We start from the raw sequence: 20,244 nt of genomic DNA, 5'->3' as shown, positions 1-20,244 counted from the left end.
GAAAAAATATCAGTGGCATTTTTTCCTAGTCACAATTGTCTGATTCTTGTATATTGTCTTTCACTTTAATCTGAAAATGAAGTATTCAACATCACCCAAACATAGCTATCCATTTGTCAAATATTAATCACATGCTATGTCCGAGCAGGGTTTGGGGTATAAGGAAACATAAATAGACTAAAGCTTACGTTTTGTGGAGAAGAAGATTAAAATAAGTATATAAGGAAATAAAGTATTATAACTGTTATCAGATTAATGAGTTGGTCCTTCTTGATGTAAAAAACTTTAAAGAGATATGCAGAAGACAGCAGCCAGAACTGGTGTGCAGACCTACTGTCCTAGATACTTCAGAAGCTGAGGAAAGAGAATCTTGAGTTAAAGGCCTACCTTGACTACAGAATAACTTGAAATTCAGCCTGGGCAAATTGTCAGACTCTCTAAGTGAGACACATAAATAAAACATAAAATGGATAGAGAATAGAATTCACTGGACAAGTGCTTCCCTAGTTTGTATGAGGCCCTGCCTGGGTTTCATACCCAGGAACAGGGCCGGGGAATGGGGGGAGGACAGAATAAAATTAAAAACAAGAGAAAGCCAATGGTAGTTGTTAAAAACCAGGACTTCTAGGTAGGTCTGTCTTCCCGGTAATCTGAGCTCTGGGATGATCAATAGATTAGGAACATGTGTTCAAGACATTCCTGGGCTTCATAACAGAAATAACAACAAAATAAAAACTTATCGAACTTTAAAACTAAATAAACCTGAATTCAAATTCATTTCTACCACCTACTGTATGTTTTTGAAAAAATTATGCAATTTCCCTTAGCTAGCTGGCTCATATTTAAGGAAATGAAAGTTCTCTCTACCTTGAGAATTATATCATTCATAAAAATATTTAACATGGTATAGATACAGAGTAGGCTATTAAGGTATAGTAGATAGTATGATTATGGTGATATATTGAAACTAGTGAATAAAATTTCTGAATGATTATTTAAAAATAAGATCTCCTTGCATAATAGTATATGATATGAAAAAATATATTCTTTCACTCTACACATACAAATATAGAAAATCCTAAAAATTTGTTTATCCCAAACCCCTCCTTCTGAAAGTGAAATTCCCATCACCACCACAGAGGCCACCATGGCTACCTAGAGTCTGGCTGATGAAGACTCACTGGAGGCTTCCGGTCTGAAAATTGCCCTCTTTCAGCTCAAGGTAGCACCTTGCTCTTCGATGCTTGAGAACAGAAGCCTACTCGTTTGTTTCAATTTGCAACTATTTTGAAGATTCACCTTAACTCTTTCTGGTAACTTCTGGATTTGCTTCCCTCATTCCATCACAGAGGGAACCTATTCCCCATAATCATAAACATGCTCCCCAATATTCTTTCAAAAGTCTGCTTCCTGGCAAACCTAAATCAAGTATGGGTAAGACACTGTCATTGAACAGGGTTGGCAAATATCATTGTAAACAGCCAGATGGTAAAAAAAGGAATATTAAGCTTTGTTGTGTCATATGTTCTCCACCATGTCTGTTCGACCATTCTTATGTAAAAGCAGCCACAGACTATATGAAATATAAACAAAAAACAAATAAATAAAATCTAGTAGGCAGCATGGGATATGTTATAGAACTTGCCTATCATGAATAAGGCCTTGAATTCTATCCCCAGCACTGCCAATAAATAAATAAATAAATAAATAAATTCTAGTTTATATACACTGAATTTCAATTTTAAATTTCATATAATTGTCACATGCTCTAAAATATTTTTGACTTCAGCTTTGGGGCTTTTAAAATATACTAAAATTAAAAATAATAAAACATGCCAAGTGTGATATGGTGGTACATGCCCTTAATCCTCCTAGCATGTGGGAGGCACAGGCAGACAAATCTCTGTGTGTTAGACACCAGTCTGGTCTACATAGGGAGTTCCAGGACAGATGGAGCTACACAATAAAGAGGTCCTCCCTCAAGAAAAAGAAAAGGAAAAAAGGAAAAGAAAATAGAAAGGGAAAAAAGAAAAGAGAAAAAGTAAACCTATCCTTAGCTCACAAGAGTCCAAAGCTATCATAAAGTTAGATTTGACCGATGGCTCATAGTTTTCTAATTCCTGAGCTGAATAAAAGATCAAGACAGTAATGCATGTGTAAAGCTACTGTTTTAGTAAACAAATATACAGAAATTAAAATTATGGAGTCCTTGGTCTTCTATGGAACATACAGAAGACCTTTTTCTGGCTCCAGGTCAGAAGAACTCATGAAAAAGGGAAATGGGGGGAAAGTATTCATAACCCTTTTGAACACCACAGCACCATGAAAATCACACTTAGCAAAATAAAACAAAATGCTTCAATGTTCACGGTCGGAGGTTTTCTGTTGAAAAACTGCTATCTCTATCTCTAAATAGAATTAGGAGATTTAAGTCATAGTCTTGTGGCTGTGCCTTTTCATTTAAAATAAAAACACATCCAGATTTGATGGTACATGCCTATAATACCAGCACTTGTGGAATAGAAGCAAGCGAATAAGGAATTCAAGATCATTGGCTACGTAAGGATTGCAAAACCAGCCTGAGCTAATAGTGCCTTGATGCAAAAAATAAAAAATTGTTTAAACAACTGAGATTTGTTTGTCATTCATTTAATATTTATGAAGAGTATACCCAAATGACTTACTGATATAGCATAGAGGAAAAAAGATACAAGCTTATACTTGAAAAAAATGTCAGTCCACCTGAATTTAACAACCATCTTGTAGTCCACTTCTTTCCAGAAGAAACAACCTAGATAAATGTATATAAATAGGAAACAGATGTTTAATTCCCAATTCTCAAATCCATTGACTTTCTACCTTGCCATAGTGTTTCCTTTTGCTCCTGATTTGGCTTATCTTCCAGTTTCAGTACTTCTAAAATTAAATCACAATGCCTTCCTTCTCTCTGTGATCATTTTTATTTTTGCTCTGATTCTGTATGAACTTGCCCTTGAAACCATTCTTTTGGTTTCTCTTCCTGTTGCCTTCCGTATGTGATTTCTCAAACTGTCCTTTACTAGTTGTTAATTCCCTTCCATAATTCCCTCCATCACATCCTCTGATCAAATGAATACAATAGTGCCTTGGGATTGACAGGAATAAGGGAAATTGACAGGAGCCTTCTCTATGGAGTTATATTGCTATACTGAGAAATATGAAGACTAGGGGTGCTGATCTCAGATGATACCAACTGCAATAGGTGGCTAATAACTATGTCCTTGACTTTTGAAGTATCCAGGTTCTTCTCTTTAGACACTTGAAGACTAATTTGATCTACATTCGTCATGATGAATTCTGATGCCAGAATCTGGGTAGGAGAACTGTCATGAAACACTGTGTCCATAATGTATTGCTTATACAACTCCACCACCTTCTGCTCCAGGTACTCATTGAGTACTGCATTTGAAATAGGCTTCTGCATTTGCAGGCTGCTTTTCTCTTTGATGCTGGTTATCCTCCAGTAGGATGAGTACCGCTGGATAGGTTTGAGGGGAAGTTCAGTGAGCTGAGTGGAAGTAGAATCCTCCATGGACAAAGAAATCTCAGATGACTTTAGCAAAGGACCATCTTCAAAGCTGCTCTCAGAGGGGAAATTTGCCATTACTGAGTTAATGGCCATCACCTGTCCCCCTGCAATATGTAAGTCATTATAATTTTTGCAAATACTTTTACAAGAAGGTGGAACCAAGTAGGTCTCCCTGATCACGTCTCTGCATATACCAACTGCAGCTAAGGTTGGACTTTCAAATACAGGGTTGGTGTTTGCCTGAAGCACTGTTCTGCTCTGGCTTCTGCTGTGCTGACTCGCCCTTGCATGCACTGATGAAATAAACTTCCCAGAGGATTTACAGCTCACATAAAGACTTTGAACTTGGGTTTCATCCACAGAGGAATATGAAAGTGCAGCAACAGAACTTGTCTTTTCGCCCTGGTCCCCAGCCACCGGTTCATTATAAGATGCACAATTCCAATGAATGTCATTCCAGTAGGTAAGTCCACTGAGATATCCTTCAGATAGCATTCTGAAAAGAGAATTCATGAGAAATAGTGGGAGGAAAGAAAGCTAGAAAAAAATTAACTTACAGTTGCTATATGAAAAATGAAAGATGATAAATTAATTCATTCACTCACCAGACTATCACTCACTGTATACTTAATGTATACCACACCTATGTTATATGCTGGAGATACAAAGAAGAAAGGATCATTCTTCTCTTATGAAAGAAAATAAACTGGATACACATAATTGCAATAATACTGGGGATTATAACAGTGGTAGGCACAAAGGTAGCATAAAGAAAAGGACTCTCACATAGCCAAAGGCATAAAAGAAAGACTCACAAGATGTGGCTTAAGGCATGTGGCAGTGCAGCGCAAGCATAAAGGGTAAACAGAAGTTGGGGCTACCGATATAAAATTATAAGAAGACACGGTGGCATGGCCTATTCACTACAAAATAAAAGCTGAGAAGAAATGGGACTGGTACAATAGCATAGAATATGATTACAAAGGGCTGTAGGAATTGGAGAAGAGAATTAGGTTGTGCCCCAGAAAAAAAAAGTGGAGACATTGCTAGCTGGAGAGCAATGTGGCTAGTATGTTATGAGGAAAAGACTGAAGAAATATGTGGCAAATTCTACTAAAACAAGAACTGTAATGTTGGTCAATTTAAAAAAATTTCTTTCCTGGGGTCTAGACAGCAATCAGGATATAGGAGGGATTCTAAATATGTTTGGTACATTGATGAAACTATTGACAAGAATTTTGAAACTAATTTATGAGTGACAAATTATGAAAGACTAATGTTTCCCCTTACCTTTTAAGGCTATGTTGGATTTTTCTTTGTATTCCTCTCACATCACAGAATATATCCTAGAAATGTCTACACTCAACTGACAAGTTTACCTCTACCCTAGTTATTAAATTCTTTCCTGACAGTAAGCCTTCCCACACTTTCCCTCCCCCTTCTAGGTCTTTAACAGTTGTCATTGAAGTCTGGGGTGGAGAGAACAAGCCAGAAACCAGCAGCTGCATTTTCTAAAAAAAGGAACACACTGGCATTCCTGGAATTTGAGCAATGGGCGACAGTGAGGAGAACTGGTTGTCTTTGATCGCAAGGGCTTGGCTACTGAAACAGACCTGTCGATTTGACACTGAAGATGAAAAGTCAAAAGAAGTTTCATTGTTAAAGGTACACAACGTTATGGTTTTTAAGTTTTAGCCCTTCTTTTATATTCATGCAGTTTTCCAAGTAACTAGAATGTTCCTTTTATAAATTGTACAAAGATAATGTTAAAAGTATCTGTATTTTTTGGAATTATTTCCAAAGTATATTAATCAGATTCACCAGTTGCTTAAATGTAGGCAAAGTTAATATGCAACAGAAAGGTACAAAGCTAAGTTTTCAACTAATCTGTGAATCATAATGCTTGTATTCTTAGTATAAGGACAAAAAAGGAAACTACGATACCAATCTTAAAGAAATACTTTCAAAGTACAGTTCTAACCTCAATAAAACTAGTTTCCAGATGAAAAGATAAATTTTAAACACATGAAAGAATAACTAGCCAGGCAACGAAGATGACCATAAAGGCTCTAGTAGTGATAAAGTTGTTTCCCCATCCTATCCCCACCAGGCTGTAGCATGCCATTCTGCTTACAGGCTCAATATCACTGTGAATCATGGCAAAAGTTTACTGTTGACTTTGGAATTTCTATATAAATTTTAGAGCATCTTGGCTGGGACAATGTAGAGAGAGTCTATACCCAGGCAAACAGAAACTAAATGTCAATCATGGAGCTATGCATCCATAATCCTGGCACTTAGGAAGTCGAGGCAGAAGGATCTGGAGCCTAAGCCCCATCATGTCTCATATAAATAAAAAGGAAAGAGAGAGGTGAGTGTACCGCAATAATAATAAAATGATTTTTGAGATCATATAACTTGAAATTTTGAACTTCATAATCTAACCCCAGAACCATTAAAAGCTTAGGGCATAATATTTTTGGATCAGCATTATGAAGTCAGGAACCAACTGCCCTGTCCAGAAAGGCTCCTGGGATGGACCTGACTAGAGTGTATCGGGAAAAGACAAACACACAGCAGAGAAACACAAATAGAAAAACTGGGGTCGGGTGGACCAGGCTTTCTAATGGAAAAACCATAGCACCCCCAGGCAGGAGCTCAGCGTGTTTATTATTGTGCTGGCTGGTCTTGTGTCAACTTGACATGCAGGCTAGAGTTAGCTGAATAGAGAGAACCTCGATTGAGTAAGTGTCTCCATAAGATTTGCTGTAAGGAATTTTCTTAATTAGTTATTGATAAGGGAGGGCCCAGTGCATTGTGGGTGGTGCCATCCCTGGGATGGTGGTACTGGGTTCTATGAGAAAGCAGGGGGAGCAAGCCATGAGGAGCAAGCCAGAAAGCAACATTCCTCCACGGCCTGTGCATTAGCTCCTGCCTCAGGGATCCTTGCTTGTTTGAGTTCCTGCCTTGACTTTCATCTGTAATGAACAGCACTGTAAATATGGAAGCTGAATAAACCCTTTCCTCCCCAACTTGCTTTTCAGTCATGGGGTTTTGTCACAGCAATAGAAAGCCTAACTAGGACAATTAGATAGAGTTGAACAGAGATTTGGCATTACTGCATATGGCTGAACAATGAAGGGTGGGTGATTCTGTACAGATAAAGAAGAAGGTGTTGTTTATGGCATGTAACTGAAAGAAGAAAACTGATTTAGCTAATCCTAGTAGGAACAGTCTCTATAAGGGAAAAGCCTTCAGGCTGTAAGTATCTGAAGGAAGAAAGCTGTGATAGACATTTTCTGCATACACTATCAATGCCCACACTTGGACACCCAAAGAAGGCTTTGCCATTTTCTTCTGGTCCTAAGGTTAAGGTCTTTGAGTTGACTGTGCCCATGCCAACAACACATGTTCACTCAGGCAGAACTTCACTTATTCAGGATTTCCTTTGCTCTCCATACCCTAGTCCCCATGGAGAAAGTGAGGAAACAGGAACTCTCAGAAATTCTCTCATGCCTAGCAAGATGCAAATCAGACAGGCACATGATTCATATAGACATGCAGTCCTGAGGCTACCTTATCAAGTCTCCTTACAAACTGGAAAGATGTTGAAAGCCTGTACAACTGAACGATGCCTACAGTTGGAATAGAAATATTGCAAACAAAACTACACAGAGAACTAACCAGTCTTGACATGAAGACATTGCCAAGGATATGAGTGTGATGACATGGTGAAATCAAAGCAATTCTCTACATATGCCCATTCCTAACTGATTATCTAGTTCTACATATGAGCATCCTGGAACTCAGAGATAAGACCTGGGAAGAGGGAGCCACTGAGGTAAACCTGAGAGGCAAAGGAATAAAAAAGGCAAACTACACAGTTGCTAAGGACTGATGCAACTGTAGACCAGAACATCATGTCACCATTCTATCAGTGGGGAAAAAAAGAACAGAATAAACATGTGTTTACCTCAAAACACAGTTTGTATAAACATAATCTACCAAGACAACCACCGACTAACTGTTGCTCTATCATTCTCATTTTATTATCAATATATTTTATATTATCATTACTATAGATACTGATACCTCCATGGGCTGGGGGGATGAATTAATTTGACACAACTGCACAAGAACCTGAGTCCAGATCCCTAGCATCCATGTAAAAGTGCTGTGAGATGAAGACAACTGGTTACCAGGACAACCTGGGTTACAGAAAGAGGTCATGGCTTGTTGGGGTCTCTCACCTCCACTAACCACTCTCCCTCTAAACATTATATTGCGCCCCTTGCAGACGCACAGGATTGCCACTGAAAAGACCTCCCCAGATCTCCCAGAATGCAGCGTTGTCAGACCGCCCTACGTTGTCGTCATCACCGCCCACTGTCTCCGCCCACTGTCGCTCAGACCAACCACTAACTTCATCACCGCCCACTCGTTCGGACCTGCCTACTGGATCACATCTGCGCTCAAGATTGGACCACGCCATAGAGAGAGACAGAGAGACTCGGGGAGGACTAAGGGTTCTTCCTTGTCCGATTAATAAAAATATGCTCTGATCAGCGCAAACCGCCAGGGCATTCATTTCCTTGCAGCCCATTCTCTCTTAGGATGTTTAGCTCTTCAGTACGAACCCAGTCCAAAGTGTTTTCTGCCCACGCAGATACACACAGTGGCTCAAAGACAAAAATAAATAAATAGATAGATAGATAGATAGATAGATAGATAGATAGATAGATAGATAAAATCCCACTGATTCCTCCAGCTTAAGAAGCCTGCACTCAACCCATAAGCATATTTGCTTTCAATTCCTTATCTTATCCTGTCTCCGAATTCTTTCTTTGATGGTAATGAAGACTTGAAAATACAGGGTAAAGATCTCAATCTGATCCCTTTGAAAGTTCCTTACCTTCATCATCTGCAACATTCTGAAGGGATTAAACGTTGACTGACAAAGAGTAGTTCCTACATAGGAAGCTATGAACCCAACTTTGAGATAAAGAAGCAAAGATTCCAAGATTCCAAAGAACAGAATAGGCATAAGTGTGTGTGTGTGTGTGTGTGTGTGTGTGTGTGTGTGTGTGTGCTTCTATCTCTCAAATTGTTGCCAGCAACCCCCTCCAGGGCACTAATATCCAACATACCTAACAAATTCAAAGGAAGTGGTGGCGCATGCCTTTAATTCCAGCATTTGGGAGGCAGAGGCAAGCAGAATCTCTGTGAGTTCAAGACCAGCTTGGTCTACAGAGCAAGTTTCAGGACAAAGAGGGCTACATGGAGGAACAACCCTACCTTGAAAAACAAATGACCAAACAAACAAACAAATGTACAAGTGGGGCTGGAGAGATGGCTCAGCAGTTAAGAGAACTGACTGATCTTCCAGAGGTCCTGAGTTCAACTCCCAGCAACCACATGGTGGCTCACAACCATTTGTAATGGGATTCAATGCCATCTTCTGGTGTGTCTGAAGACAGCTACAGTGTACTCCTATACATAAAATAAATAATTATTTAAAAAATGTACAAGTAAAGAGAACAGAGAGTTACCAAAAGAAGGACAACACTGTTAGCCATCAGGGAACTGCAAATTCAAACTTCTTTGAAATTCTATGATAACCTACCCAGAATGGCTCTCATCAAGATATCAAACAACAAATACTGCCAAGGGTTTGGGTAAAGAAGAAACATATGTGAAGGTTAATAATGGTTGCCAATTTGCTAGGATCTTGAATTACTTAAAAGACAAACTTCTGACTGCACACAGAATGAGAGCAGCTGTCTCCTGCTTCTCTCCTGCTCCTGCTGCCAAGACTTTCCCACCATGATGCACTAAACTCTTGAACCATGAGACAGAGTACATCCATTCTCCCTTAAGTTGCTTTTGTCAAGACATTTTGGCACAGCAACAATACAAGTCACTAATGCAGAATCTGAACTGGTACAGCTACTCCATACAGAGGTTCGTTTAAAAACTAAAATGAGATTACTGTATGAGCCAACTACAGCACTCCTGAATATACACCTGAAGACCCTGATGTCAGTGTACCATATAGATACTTGCAAATTCATATTTATACTGTACTGTTCACGACAGCCAATGTATGGAGTTAGGTGCATGATTATCCTTTAACAGATAACAAGATTGTGTGTAAGTATAAAAGTGTTTTACTCTGCTATAAAGAATGACAACGTGATACTCACAGGAAATGAATACAAGTGAAAAGCAGTATGTGAAGTGAAATAGATTCAGAAAGATGAGTCATTTTTCCTATATAGATTTAAATTACAGAGAGAGAGAGAGAGAGAGAGAGAGAGAGAGAGAGAGAGAGAGAGAGAGCATGAAAGTAGAGAGGTGGGAAATATGACTTAGAGCAGAAGGGTAAACCAGAAATGGTAATGGATTACATGATGTCTGCGAGAGGAAGGAGATAACCAAGGAGCGAAGTGGGAAGGAAATCGCAGTGGGAGGGTGGATGAAAACAAAAAGGTAGCTTTCCATATATGTGCCCTAATGAAACACATATTTGTATGCTAACCAGAGTGTCCAACATTCTCTTCTCGCACCCTCAGACACTAGGCACATATGTGTTACATATACATACATGCAGGCACTAAACTAAAAATAAACTTTTTTTAAAATAGGACTGATGAATTAACTCAGTGTCATAGTACTTCCTTGCCTAGCAGTTGCAAAGTCCTGGATTCAATCCAGGTTCCACAAAAGAATAAAAAAAAAAAGAATTTTAAACTAAAGAAAAATATTTTAGAGTAACTAAGAAGAAACAAAAAGGTGATACTTCCTGTACAACTTCCTGTCAAAAGTGACCTTCAGTGGGCTTTGAAGTACAGGACTCACTTAACAATACAGTGGGCAGGTCACAGACAAGAGGGAATAATAGCAACATAGTGAAAAAGTCTCTCTTGCTACTCTTATGTTTGGCAGTCTGTGATGTGTGATTTTTCAGAGTCACACATGCCTTGAGAGCCTTTCTTGAAGAGCCTGTCTTTCTTTCCTCTGTTCCCATTCAGATAGATTCCAAATCTCCCATTGTGTATCCCTCCACTCTTCAGATTTATCCATCTGATGTGGGAAAGGCTTCTCTCAAGGTGTGGGAATATTTATGAAAAGCACTGATGATCTCCATGCCTTCATAATAGTGAAGAAGTTTGTTATTTGTGAAGAGATTTGTTAGTATCTTAATTATGATAAGTAGAGTTTACACCAGTTTAACTGAGCAGGGTACAATCCCAGCATTTGGAAATTAAAACCAGCCTCTGCTACAGGCGAAGACTGTCAACAACAACAAACAGCCATTCGTGTATATGAAGCCAAGTGCAGATTAGTAAAGTGAAAATTGATCCTAGTATCTAAGGGTAGATTCATCCCCTGGGTGGGAAGTGTGAGAAATAGCATCAGAGAAATCCATTGAAAGAGACAAGGCTGAAAGCCTTTCATTGAACTTCAGGTAATGCTAAGGACTTCTAATAAAAAAATCCTAAATCAAAAATGCTCCCATGTTTTAATGATTTTTACTGCCAATATGACATCATAAATGGACAATTAATCTCATGTCACAGTTCAGGAGCACAAAAAATATTGTATAAAGTTGTCTTCGGTGTCAGTGTATATGTACAAAATGATACATAAAATTTGCATTTCCTGAAAGATATCATTATGGATACACAAATAATTCAAAATCTTTAACAAATCTCTTCTGGTCCCAAGCATTCAAGATCAAGGATTCCCTATCTGACATTCAAGGAAACATTTTCAGGGTGTATTGAAGTCTAACAGTAAAGGTCAAGATGAATGAACGTGGGTGAGATCGACAGACTGTCGCTAAGGATACAAGCTAGGAGACTGCTGGGTTCATTCTCCACCTGACACAGGAGCTGAGATCAAGGCAACAGGCGAGTCAGGGAATAAATGGGAGGGACCAGGAACCAAGCATGGCAGAGTACTCCCATATTCCTAGCACTTGGAATATAAAAGCAGGTGGATCAAGAACTCAAGGTCTATTTTGATTCCATAGCAAATATGAAGCCAGGCTGAGCTACGTGATACTGCCTTGAAACTTAAACAAATATAAAAATCATCAAAAGCTCCCAAATGTGGAAACGAAGGTGAAAAGGGGGACTGAAATCACGTTGGAGCCAGGTTTGGTGGCTGAGTTGCATAACGCTAGCAGGGGAAGATCTCTTCGACTTTGATGCTTGCTTAGGTGAACGTAGTAAAAATCAGCCTCAGTAACATAAGCAACACCCCTGAGCCTGGATATTTTGAGATATGGCACTAGTGCTGTCTGAAATGGGGCTGGGGGCACGGTTAGCTTCGTTCCTCTTAAGCCTACAAGAGATGGGATATCTGAGTACAAATATCCATGTCTAGGGAATGCCAGTACGATGAAGTATATCCATAAGGCTAGCACTTGAGAGACAAACACAGGAGGAGGCCATCTCCATTTCTCTGCTATGATCCAGACTAGCCAGGACTCTATCGAGAGACTATGTCTGAAATGACAGAGGGAGAGACTAAAGGAGGGAGATTGATTCCACCAGGGAGGCAAGTTACTACTTAAAGTCAATAATGAAATCAGCTTCCAAAAAGAGGAAGTCAGGGGCCTCAGAGAATAACTGGTATTTGTAATAATGCCCCACAATGCGCACCACATTGCCTTGCCGCAGATCTTTGTAAAGACTGCAGGAGTTTCAGAAGTACTGAATAGATCCCGTTTTAGTTTCAGGTGTTAAAATTGAGCAGCTTTGGAACAATTCATCCAGCGTCCCCGAGGCAGTCAGACACTTTCTGCCAGAAAACAGAATTTACAGTTACATTATCTAACTTTTCAGACACTCGACTGCTTGTGTGTAAACTGAGTATTCCATTATCTCCAGACTGTTCTGAAACTTGACTATTGCCTGAATTTAGGAAGAGGGCTAGTGAATTTACCTAGAATCTGATGTTTCTGAGAACTGGCAGCAGAGGGCAGTAGAAAGCACAGCACAGACCTTTCTGAAAGAGTTATGAAGCTGTGCAGACTAACGCTGCACAGGAATTAGAAACAGAAATATACAAAGACAATTGGTTTGAGCTGCACTTTACAGCCCAAGCCTATAATACCAGCACTCTGAAAACAGACACAGGAACACAGCTGTGAGTTTGAGGCCAACTTGGGCTACATAGCAAGACCCTGACCAAAAAGGTCGCAGGTAAAGCTGTTAAAACAGTTCCTCAGGTAAAAACATTTGCTGACAAGCCTGATGACCTCACTTTGATCCCCAGAACCCACTTGGTAGAAGGTGAGTACCAACTTTGGCAAATTTTCTTCTGAGCTCCACATAAGTGCCATTATATGAACACACAAATAAATAATAGATGGATAGATTATTGTAACTTAGTTTTTAAAGATTATTTCATCTTATAACTACAAATAAACCACTAGAATGAACACAGTGTTATGAATTACAGAATCCATAAAAATTCACAAAACAGAGAATGAAAACTTCCTGGGACTATTTTAGTTTGTTTCTAGCATTTTTCTTAATAATTTTTATTGCCTATGAAATGTAAAAAAAACTATCATGATATCTCAAAAGCATACTTAATTTTATTTGAGTCACTGTTTCTAATGGATTAAGTTGTTCATATACCTTATTGCTTGAAGTTTTATTTCTTATCTTAGGGAAGCTTGTTCTCTCTCTCTCTCTCTCTCTCTCTCTCTCTCTCTCTCTCTCTCTCTCTCTCTGTGTGTGTGTGTGTGTGTGTGTGTGTGTGTGTGTTTAGATTCTATCACTGGTTAAGTGTGAAAAGAAGACATTCAAGGACATCTGCTGATTAGATGTTCTAGGCAAATTTAGCCTATATTAATCATTACCAGACAGTGGCATACCAAAATTAGCCTGGTTTGCAAGTTCATAAACTAGAAGTATGGGCTAAAGTACAGTACTTTGTTCAATCATTTACTTGGTTTTCTGAAGAAACTTGAATATAAATTCTCCCTTCTAGATCTCTATGTATGTGTCTGTATACATTTATCATGAAACTCTTGTTATAACTTCTGTATATAGACATGCATTTGACTTACACTCTAGAGCAGAAACACAGGATCAAAGAGAAAACCTAGTGATAGCACATATCTAATCCCAGCACTAGGGAACCAGAGACAGGAGGATCAAAAATTTAAGGTCAAATTTGTCTACAAATTCTAAGCCAGCTAGGACTACATAATGAGAACCTTTATAAACTACAAAAGAAAAACAAAGCAAATAGAGCTAAAGAGAAGGGACTTTGTAAAGGGGACATCTAAAAAATGCCTGTTAAGGATAGCAAATATTTAAGGTATTATAGGTCATACAGAGTCTGTTGCAATTCTGCTATCATAGAAGAAAAGCAGGCACAGACAACATGAAAACAAATTGTTATGGCTGTGTTCCAATTAAACTTTATAAAAACAGAGTCCTGGTCCGTGGTTTGGTTAACTTTGACCTTAATCAACTACTAAGTGTAGTAGCATATTCCCAACACTTGAAGAACTGCTTACTTCAAAGTGAGTCTGGGCTAGATTATTATAAGTTTCAGACTAGCTTGTGCTTTAGAATAAGACCCTGTCTTAAAGATATAAAACAACAAACAAACCAAAGGCAGGTACAAAAGAACTTGGTGGAGCATACCCTGACCCTATGCATTGGGAATTTAAGTCTTAAGATCATGAGTTCAGAACCAGCATGGACTTAATATAGAGACCTGATCTCATGAGAGAGGGGGAAGGAAAGAGAAGGAAAGAAAAGAAGAACAATAGGAGGATACAAAGAAAAAACAGGAAAAGAAGGGGAAAAATGCAGATAGAGTAAATTGGATCAGACATCCTGATAACAACTCTTCTTTGGTTACTTTCTATATTTGACTTTTAATCTTTCAACAATATTGGAAATTTAATATTATCATAGCTGTCAAGTGAGGAACTGACAAGGTGATAGATGACTATAAAAAATGTCCATTTGAGGGAAAAAAGGGGAGGTAGCAGGAGTAGCAGGGCCGTCCATGGAAATTACGAGAGGATATCATCAACATGCGTCATATACATCGATGACAACATCAAAATAAATTGTGTTAGTATATGGACTATATAGACTATTTAATTAATACAGTATATGTTACCAAAAGGTGTATGTAGGAAAAAACTCCCCTTCCTAGGTCATACAGCTACTGTCTACTGAAAGCCAGGTTGAAGCCCATGTTTGTAATCTCCAAAGCCTGTATTTAGAGCAGATTGTTCTGCTGCGTAGTTGAAAGTAGTTAATATCACACAGTTATGATACCAAGAACTTTTGTTCTTCCAAGAAAATGGTAACACCCCTGACTTCAATTAATAACAACAGCACTTGCCAAGTAAAAGGAAGAAGATGCAGTGACATCTATATTTTGTATGTCAATGCTCATTGATAAACAACTTATTCTCCATCTTTGAATATAACAATATTAACGTTTTCCTTAACTCGTCCCAATACTGTAGCCTAGTATTTCATTAGTCTTGATTTTACAACCACCTTCCACAGGTAATTTAATTTTACCAATGTACTGTTTACACATCAACCAAACATGTAGATATGTCAGGCCCTCATGATGTGTGTTCTGCCTGCTTAACCTCATCTCTGCCTGTTCACAACAGGACTGAAGACCCTGGCTGTGCTGAGCCTATCCCAGGTCCACTTATCCCAATTACCATCCTTGTGATAATTTATTCTGCTGTCCTGAGAGCTTAGGCTGTAGAGTTATCTCTGGCCTATCTCCCATAATTTTCGGGTCTCACCTCAAACACATAACAGTTCAGAGACTCTTTCTAAATTAGAAAAGGATGCTATGGGGCTGGAGAGATGACTCAGTGGTTAAGAGCACTGACTGCTCTTCTGAAGGTCCTGAGTTCAAATCCCAGCAACCACATGGTGGCTCACAACCACCCATAATGAGATCTGACGCCCTCTTCTGGCGTGTCTGAAGACAGCTACAGTGTACTTACATATAATAAATAAATAAATCTTTTTAAAAAAAAAGAAAAAAGAAAAGGATTCTACGTTCATCTTTTCCTTATTGCAAGATAGTTACCAGGATTACATGGGATGTTAATAAAAACCCAACCAATGCCATCACTAAAATAATTGAAACTGTGTGTAAGAAGGGAGTGATGGCAATAGCAAAGAGAGAGATTGCTGATTGGTGTGGAAGGGAGGCATTTGGAACGGTAGTGAGTTAGGACATAGCTTCTCTCTTGGAAAATACTTTCAGTAAGGACAAACTAAGACACTGGAAGAGGCTGGACTGAGATGGGTACAAAGGATACCTCCAGTGACCAAACACAAATAGAGGCAGTGAGTTGGAACCACCACCCAACATTCTGTTGTATAATCTGGTAGGAAAAAAAAAATCAAAGTAAAATGGATGCTACTTCATAGATGATCTTGGGCTAGTGCTCCCATTTGCCATCAAGTCTGCTAGTATAAATTTATCACAGCTGTGTGTCATAGAATACACCTGTAATCTCAGCACTCAGTGGTCAGAGATGAGAGAATCAAGAGCCATTCTTGATTACATAGTGATATTAAGACCAGCATGGGCTGTAAGAGCTTATCTCAAAATAATAAGAAACAGTAGCCTTTAGACAGTTGTGACAATTTTACCTGTGTCAACATCTACAAACTTCTTTCATTGTAGTAAATCTCTTTATTATAATGCATGCTTATTTTTTTCTTGTTTTGTCACTATGTGCAATATTGGATAGGTAGGTGTCTGTGAATGTTTTCTCAGGCCAGATTTTGAACAGCAAACTTACTAGAATACAGCTAGTATTAAATTGAATTTTGGTGTTCAGGTTGCAGGGTCTTATATAGCCCAGGCTGACATGAAGCTCATTACACAACCAGAAACAGTCTTGAACTTCTGATCTTCCTGCCTCCACCTCCCGAATGTTAGCCTAAGCGACATGCACTACAGGAGTGATAACACACACTGGTAATCCTAACACTGGGAAAGCTGAGGCAGAAGGATCAAAAGCTTAGCCATACCATGAAATGAGCTCGAGGCCGGCCTGACTTCATGAGACTCTGTCCCAACAGCTCAAAAAGTATAACCTAAAGAAAATGTCTGTTCTTTCTGGACATGATGGCACACATCTATAATCTTAGCACTGAAGAGTTGGGGCAATGAGTATTGTTTGCGATTCTAAGCCAGTCTAAGCCAGTCTAGTCTATGTAGCAGGTACCAGGCCAGACAGAGCTATAGAAACAAGCTGTCTCAAAAACAAAACAAACAAACAAAATATAAACTCTATTCTTTAGAGCTAGAAATAATTAATGGCTTAATCTTATATTTTAGATTATGTCCTGAATAGTTCATCTTACTTGTCCGTATTTCTTTTGTATTATTAATGTGTGTGCAAATACATGCATATGTGAAGGTGCTCATGCCTGCAGAGGGTAAAGAAAAAGCTTGCATGCTATTTCTCAGGCACTGGAAACCTTGTTTTGTGGGACAATGGATTCCACTGGCCTGGAGTTCACCAATTATGCTAGGCTGGGTGCCCAGAGAGCCCTAGGGTCTCTGCCCCTCACCTGCTTTGGGATTACAAGGGCACATCACCATGTCTCATTTTTATTCAGATTCTGAAAACCTAATTCAAATGCACAGCAAGCAATTTATCTACTGAATTTTCTTCACAGCCTTATTAGCCTTTTTTTTTTTAAAGTCAGCATATAAAGTAATGGGTTTCTTTATCAGACATTCATACATATATGATATTATACTTTGTTCTTGTTAATCCCCATCCCCTACTGCCTTCTTCCATCCTTTCTGCCTGCCTGTTGCTGATCCTATTTCTCTCTCATTACCCTGCCTCTCCCCCAACACTCCCCTCTTAAGGTTTCTTTTTCCCCCCTCACATGACCTTTTTTTTATTTATTATTTGCATGTGCGCACGCGCGCGCATACACACACACACACACACACACACACACACACACACACACACAGAGGCACACAGGCACACACCTACCCAAATGGCAGAAGTTACTACAAACACCCTGATTTCATTCTTCTTTACAGTGAAATGAAATTCCATCATGTATAGCCACTGCATTTTCCTTATCTAAATATTGGCTGATGGACATCTAGACTGGTTCCATTATTCCGCTATTATAACTAATAAAACAAGAACTAAGGATGTGCAAGTATCTCTGTAGTATACTGCCTTACAGGACTTCAATTATATACCCAGGAGTGGTACAGATGAGTCATATATTCTACTTTTGGTTGTTTTCTTTAAGACAGGGTCTTCAACCTGTGATGATCCATCTGCCTTGGCCTTCTAAGCTCTGCGATTGCATGTATGAGTCGACACACTTGACTTTTATTTTCAGTTATTTGGAGTACCTTTATACTGACTTCCATAGTGGAGTCACAGGTTTACAATCCAACTAGAAGCACGGCAGAGTTCATGTGTCCCAGCATTTTTTACCAGAATTTGCTGCCTTTTTTTTTTTTTTTTTGATGGACAGGAATGAGGTGGATTCTCAATTCAGCCTTAATTTGCATTTCCCTGACTCATTCAGTTTTCAATTCCTTTTATAAAACAAAATTTATGATTAACTATTCTTCTGCCACACATTTTTTTCAAGGCAGGGTTGTATACTGGGTGACCATATACATTGCACTCAAGATGCAGCGGCTTCAGGACCACCACAAGTTCAAAGCCAGCCTGTACTACATAGGAAAACTGTCAAAAATAAAAGAATAAAGAAAAATTCATCTTTTTCTATACTAATTTGACTATACCAGTAAATAATTTTGATTTCAAATGCACTGGTATCGTTATGTTAAAAGACAATAACTACATTCAAAAGTTTTACCTGATTATGAAATAACATTTCAGAATGTGTGGACTTTGGTACAGAAGTATTAGCAAATATATTCTTTGAAAGTTTTGATGTTTCTTTATAGTCTTCCTTACCACTTCCTACATTTGAAAAATCAAACCTATGAGCACCTTTTAAAAATATTTTAAATATACTTTTAGATAAAAGAGATTTTCAAAATAAGAAACAACTTTTCTGTTCATAAATTCACACCCCCCCCTTTTGATATAAGGTCTCATTCTGTAGCCTGGGTCAGCCTGAGACTCACTACACAGCTCAAGCTGTCCTTGAATTCACATCAGTAGTCCTGCCTCAGCTTCCCAGGTTTTCGGATTACAGGCATGAGCCCCCACCATTGGCTTGATCTTACATTTTTCAATGCCATAATTATATTATTATTATGTAAAACGCTGCTTATGTTCTTAGAAAATATACACTCAAGAATTTATGGATGGTATGTGCAATGAAGCCAACAACATACTCTCAAAAATATCATAAAAAGGAGAGAGACAGAGAGAAATGAGAAAGAAACATGGCAAAATAATGTGCCAAATTAATGTACTTGATGGAGATGTGGATGCTCACTGTACAGGGTACAGAAAAGCATAATTGTTTGTTTCTTTATTTTTCTTTTTATTTAGTTTGGTTATTGAAATGAGGTTTCTCTGTGTAGCCCTGGCTGTCCTAAAACTGGCTCTGTAGACCAGGCTGGACTTGAATTCACAGAGGTCCCCCTGCTTCTGCCCGCTAAGTGCTGGGATTAAAGGCCTGTGAGCTTGAAGAGTATTACAAATCTGTTAAATATTCATGTCACAATTGATTGCTTTAAAGATGATGTTCACGTGAGTGTGGTGGTATATGCCTTTCATCCCAGCACTGGAAAGGTAGAGGCAGGAATAGCAGGCTTTCCAGATATGTCTCAGTCACTTAGGGGTTTCAAGGACAGTCTCTACTAAATGAGACTCCATCACATAAAACCAAACAAGAAATATGGATGTTTACACAGTTTTCAATACTCTTTATATCTATAAAAGCTTTATACCTAAAAAAAACTTGGAAACAATTTTTCCAGACAGGCTCATGTTAGAAATGCAGTAGAGTATCGATATGAATAGTTGAACCAACCCAAGTCCGGATTCAAGCATAGACAGATGATGTGCACAGAAAGAAGGATGTTTGAGGTAACCAAAAAAAAAAATAAACAAACAAAACAAAAAAACGAATAAAGCAAATTTCATGTACCCATGCATTCCTGTCTTTACTAGCAAACAAAGGTTTTCCTAAAATCGTCCAGATAACAGGTTGAAAAGCAGTATCACTATAAACCATATTCACTTTTAATATTTCCTGCCACATAGAACAGCACTATCACAAGCTTGCTGAACTGATTCATTGAGACTGAAATTAAATGGGAATATAATACATTTTTTTCTCTTCTTTAAGTCATCAGCACAACTGAGGTCAAGAGCCATGGTGTTCCTGCATACTCCGCTTAAGTTGTTAGGCCTTCTCGTTAAAATGTAGAATCTAAACAGTATATCAGTAGCAAAACAGAACTAACCAAATCATAATAAGAAAGGGTTTGAAGGCTGAACACAGTAGTACTGGCTTGTTATCTCAGTAATGAGAAGTCTGAAGCTTGAAATTGCTACAAGTTTGTAGACATCCTAGGCTACATAATATAATTTAAGGTCATGAAGGGCTACACAAATAGACTTTGTGTCAACACACACACACACACACACACACACACACACACACACACACACA

General features: G+C 38.6%; 1 protein-coding gene across 1 annotated transcript in view; it reads right to left on the bottom strand.

Moving 5' to 3' along the window:
* Positions 1-2,640: 2,640 nt before the first annotated feature.
* Positions 2,641-20,244, bottom strand: part of CXHXorf21 (chromosome X CXorf21 homolog) — a 67,075-nt gene continuing 49,471 nt past the window's right edge. The window contains exon 2 of the mRNA XM_021188841.1: positions 2,641-4,064. Within this exon, the coding sequence (XP_021044500.1) occupies positions 3,167-4,063 (897 nt within the window). The 5' untranslated portion in view covers position 4,064 and the 3' untranslated portion in view covers positions 2,641-3,166. The remainder of the gene's footprint in view (positions 4,065-20,244) is intronic.

This window comes from Mus pahari, chromosome X (genome assembly GCF_900095145.1).
Source record: "Mus pahari chromosome X, PAHARI_EIJ_v1.1, whole genome shotgun sequence".
Lineage (NCBI taxonomy): Eukaryota > Metazoa > Chordata > Mammalia > Rodentia > Muridae > Mus > Mus pahari.
The sequence above is the reverse complement of the archived record's forward strand: the minus strand, read 5'-3'. Positions and strand labels throughout refer to the sequence as shown.